The sequence below is a fragment of the Brachyistius frenatus genome, unplaced genomic scaffold (assembly GCF_029030835.1).
Source record: "Brachyistius frenatus isolate BFR_SWC_R1_liver_20210118 unplaced genomic scaffold, ASM2903083v1 Contig_59, whole genome shotgun sequence".
Classification (NCBI taxonomy): domain Eukaryota; kingdom Metazoa; phylum Chordata; class Actinopteri; family Embiotocidae; genus Brachyistius; species Brachyistius frenatus.
In genome coordinates, this window is record NW_027210658.1 from 1,513,007 (window position 1) to 1,518,044 (window position 5,038).

Sequence of the window (5,038 nt, forward strand, 5' to 3'; positions counted from 1 at the left end):
GGCAGAATAAAACATCATCATGGCAGCCAGCAGTTCCAGTTTGCAGTTCTGAAACAATGACGACTTAACAGCAGAGATGTTGTCAAAGTCGACAGATAGACGAGTGAACGTGGTGGTAATTAGCCTCTATGCGTTTTGTTGAATTGCGTGTCAGTGAAGCCATCTTGCCGTGAGTAGCGGAGCTGATAGCGTCCCTCTTCATCATCACCTCCTGCACTTATTTTACTACATTAGTTTGAACAGTGTTTGGTTCTACTGGCAGAGGAAGATAAACAGGACCCACTCGAGTCCTCTATATGGATGCAAAGCGTAAACATTTCATTCTGTTTTTGCTCAGCAGAGGCACATATGGTATGTTGGGGATGCAAAGGTTTTGGGAAACTCATTTCATGCTCATTGTTTACCTAATCAGAAATTCTAATTAGGGAGACTAATTAACTTGTGAAAAAGTAACAGGAGTATTGTGTACCCCCATGTCATGCTATTTGTATAAGCTTATGAAATATTCATATTATGACAAGACAGTTTGGCAACTTGGCGGTGATGTGAATTTGTTTGGTCTCGAGTCTCTTGACATTGTCACCATCAATTATCCTGACAGGAAACGTGAAACAACATCAAAACTGCACAAAGAGTTCATGCAACAGGAGACAGACAGAATATTTTCCTGCTCAGTCAGACTCTGAGCCGTGAGGGGATCCGTTCCAAGTGGACGTCTGAGCTGCTAATCAGTGAATTCTCAGCAAAAGCAACAGCTGGAACTAAACAAAAATTATGTCACAGAATATGAATAGATTTTTGCATTATAAAGAATCAGGCTGAGATTAATCTGTATTTCTATTTATTGCCAACAAATATCATGTTCAGACCACAAGCTACAGTCTGTTCAGCCGTCTCTCAGCTGGACAGTGTAGTTGTTATTTTTATTTTTAATTGAGGAAACAGAACATTAGCTGGCGACTTTTTTCCGTAGCAGATTATTCCAGATTTGGAGCTCCTGTGAGTATTTGGGTCAGGAGGATGGTCAATATGAGATTGAGACAAAATTAACTACAGCGTGTGTGTCTGATCATGGTAGTGAAGGAAGATATCACTATGTGCAGCACTGTGGCTCACAAGTGTTTTGTTTTGTTGTTTGTTTGTTTTGTTTATTTTAAAGATTTGTTGGGCTTTTTATTCCTTTGTTTGATAGTGACAGTGGAGGTGGACAGTAAATGTGGGGAAAGAGAATGCAGGCATGACATGCAGTAAATAGTCCAGCCAGTAGGGAACCAAACCAAAACCTTTCTGCTCAGTGCATTTCCTCCCATGTCGCACCCTAACCACTTGGCTATCAGGATATCCCCGCTGGTGTGTTTATACAGTATTTCTAAAACAATTAAACTTAATGCCACAAACAATGGAAGCAGAGAAATCATTTTAATTACCAATATGTTACCTTCATGTTTTAACACAGAAGCACACCTTCTGCATTTAACCTATCTATGAACGGTGAACACACACAATTTACATTCAGTGACTGTTTCTCGATGCAGTGTTGTTATCATTCAGTTTTCCAACTGAGGTTTCAAATTGTACTCACAGGGGATTCACAGGAAACATCACATGCACAAACTGGATGTGATACGGAAGACTTCAGTGGATGTATACTTCATATAATGGGAACTAGTTTAATACATGATGAATAATCTCTAAATGTAAACACTGAAACCATTTTTTTTTCCTTAGCTGCTTCAGGTATGTTTTCTGCCTGCAGTAATTGAAGAAATCTTTTTAGAGTTTTAGGCTTCATCGAATGTGGCCGCGAAAATGCAACTATCGTTGGCAAGAAAAATTGCACAGCTGATGTTGCCGTAACACAGTATGCGTTTTCACCACTTCCTCACAGGACAATGCGACGTCGTGTTAAACGTCTCAAACCGGCGACAGAGAGGAGGGACGACAAAGACGGGCTGAAACGCCAATGTTCAAGTTTATTGTGAAATGAACTAAGATGCCTGTAAAAGAATCACGCAGTGTGACGATGAAGTAGCATCGGTGGTGAGTGGAGTGCACGGACGGGTGAGAAATGTGTAAAAGAAGGACACGGTCAACCAAACCAGCCGATGTGGCACCTCAGAGAGACAGAGACAAAGAAACGAGGCTGGTATTTGTAGGTCTGGTAGAGGCCAACACAGGTGACACCGCTTTACCTTTACGAACCTCCCTGACTGCAACAAACAGAAAGGGAGGGGTTGCAATAACCACAGGTGAAGACAAATCAAAGTGGACACGAAGCTGTGACATGATAGCTGTTGAGATTATGGGACACTGGAAGTTGTTACGCAGGACGCTGTTCATTAGCAAGCATTTGGAGCTTTGATTGTAGTCATCATGAATGTTTTGCTCTTTTTTTTGCTCGATTCTCGGTCTCCTGCATTAGTGTCTGCTGCTGCTGCTGCTGAGTCGGTAGTACGCGGTGACTTCATCAGAGTCACTTCCTCCTTCCGGCTGTTACACGGATGGGGAGCGTGAGACCGATTTGATGGTAACATTCACTCATGCAGCTTGAGTGTTACCAGGGTGCTCTGTAATGAACTTCAACGGAGATTGGAGGAATCTCGTCTGACATCGCGGTGAGCGTATTGCGTCACTTCCTGCCTACAAACTTTGTGACTGGTGTTACTTCTCTCCGCTATTTCAGCTTCTTTTCCCGAATTAAGCGTATCTTATCGCTCTCCACACTTCATCTAATCTCGAGTTAAAACTCACGCTTGCCCTTCTTGAGCAGTTCTACTGTTAAATCTTTGACCAACGTTCACTTAACTTGCCGTTTTGGTACTGCTGGCTTATCAGTTAGCAATGGCTTCCCCCTCTCTCCCTCCACCTCTTCTTGTTTTTCCTGCTCGGTGTGTGACATGTTTAGTTACGACCCTGCCTCCCTTCATGATAATGCTACCTGTAATAAATGTAGTGTAGTTAGAGCTCTGGAGGCCAGGGTCACCGAATCAGAATCACAGCTGTGCACCATGCTATACAACCAGCTAGCCGTAGGAGCTAATCAGGTAGTGGGTGTGCAGCTGTCCAGGGCTACAGGCTTAGTGAGCCGGTCCCCCGCAGCACCCGAACAGCCGGGCGGTTGGGTGGCAGTACAAAGGAGGCATAGTCCCAAGCAGAAGCCCACGGTTCACCACCGACCCCTTCACATCTCCAACCGATTTTCCCCACTCGGCGAAACACCCGCTGAGAAACCAACTCTGGTTATTGGAGACTCTATTTTGCAGAACGTGAAGTTAGCGAAACCAGCAGCCAGAGTTGGATGTCTTCCCGGGGCCAGAGTCAGATGTCTTCCCGGGGCCAGAGCGGGCGACATTGAATCAAACCTGAAACTGTTGGCTAAGGCTAATCGTAAATACAGTCAGATTGTTATTAACGTCGGCAGTAACGACACCCGGTTACGCCAATTAAGATTCGACTCAAAACGTTCCTTTTTGATAAAGCCTATAGTTAGGGCTGGCTCAGGTAGACCTGAACCAATCCTTAGTTATGCTGTTATAGGCCGAGGCTGCTGGGGGACCTCGTTACATGCTGAGCTTCTTTTCTTTCCTCCTACTCTTTAACTGACTCATACCTCACCATCCTTTTCTCTCCCATAGTTTCTTCTTATTATCTGTTGTCTCTCCATTCAGTTCCTTCGCTCGTGTAGTTTCTGTTCTTTCTTTTCCAGATGTCCTATTATGGAGCTGCATGTCTCTGCTCTGCGCTTGTCGTCTCCACCAACAGTTCTTCTCTTCCATCTCTATGCTGTCCTTTTCTCTCTCTGCTCTCCTCTCACCCCAACCAGTCGAGGCAGATGGCCGCCCACCTCTGAGCCTGGTTCTGTTAACAGATGCTCCGCCTACCTCTGAGTCTGGTTCTGTTAACAGATGCTCCGCCCACCTCTGAGTCTGGTTCTGTCAGAGGTTTCTTCCTGTTAAAGGGAGTTTTTCTTCCCTCTGTTGGAGGTTTTTCTCCCTTAAAGAGGAGGGTTTTTTTCCCTCCTAGCTTATGTGGGAATTGTTGAATTGTTGTGTTTCTCTGTATAATATTGTAAAGTCTTGCTGTAAGGACTTTAATGTGTTAAGTACCATGAAATAACCTGTGTTGTCATTTGGCGCTATATAAATAAAATTGAATTGAATTGATCTGTAAAATAATATTGCGAAACATAAAACCAAAACAAAGAGCTGAAAGATGCTAAAAAGCTCTGCAGAGCTACGGAGAATGACAGATATGTTGATTATTCTGAGGATTCCAATCCTTGCCATTTTTCACATCACTTTTTGATATCCTTTACATTTTTAAAGTGTACAGATATGATGTTTTTCACATTTTTAAACCCGAGCAAATTGCAACTTTTTGAAAAGAAAAAAAAGTTCAAAACTGTACAATGAGTACTGTAAACCAGCGAACATTTAATGAGTCTATTGAAAAAAAAAATAGCCAGCTGACAGCCAAGGTTGCCCAAGAGTAAAACAAAACAAAAAAAATCAACAACATAGTGAAAAATAATACAATTCCATTTCGCTGACATTTCTCTTTCCATACGAGCCCAGGTGTTTAGAATAGGATGGTTAGTACTGGATGTCATTCTGCTCCAGATGTGACCCGTCTGGACCTCCCAGCATCCCCCAGACGAGCAGCCTCCCAGCAGGTGTGTTTCACTTTGTAGCACCATCACTGCCTCTGACCACCCTCTACAGTAAATTACAAGCCTGGACCCTCAGACCAAAGTGCCATGGTAACCGTGGCGTGTGATCTGTGTTGTTATTTCCCCTTTCCCTGCACTGCTCACCCCTTATTCCAGGCTACAAAGCAATGCACAGCTGAGGACACCATGCAAAAGGTCTTTATTAATATGAAAATTAAATCTGTGATGACATTGCGAGTGACTTTAAATTCAACAATTCAACTCACAGTGCCGAAGGGAAGGACGATGTTCTGCAGACTCAGGCAGATGAACATTTATGAAAAAAGGAGGTCGTATAAATAATGATAGAATCATACTGTGAAAGAGGTA

General features: G+C 43.3%; 1 protein-coding gene across 1 annotated transcript; it reads left to right on the forward strand.

Moving 5' to 3' along the window:
* Positions 1-2,068: 2,068 nt before the first annotated feature.
* On the forward strand, positions 2,069-4,776 carry LOC138625159 (uncharacterized). Its single transcript, XM_069705898.1, has 3 exons — positions 2,069-2,177; positions 2,836-3,433; positions 4,620-4,776. Exons 1-3 carry the CDS (start codon positions 2,069-2,071, stop codon positions 4,774-4,776), a joined length of 864 nt encoding a protein of 287 aa, XP_069561999.1.
* The last annotated feature ends 262 nt before the right edge of the window (positions 4,777-5,038 follow it).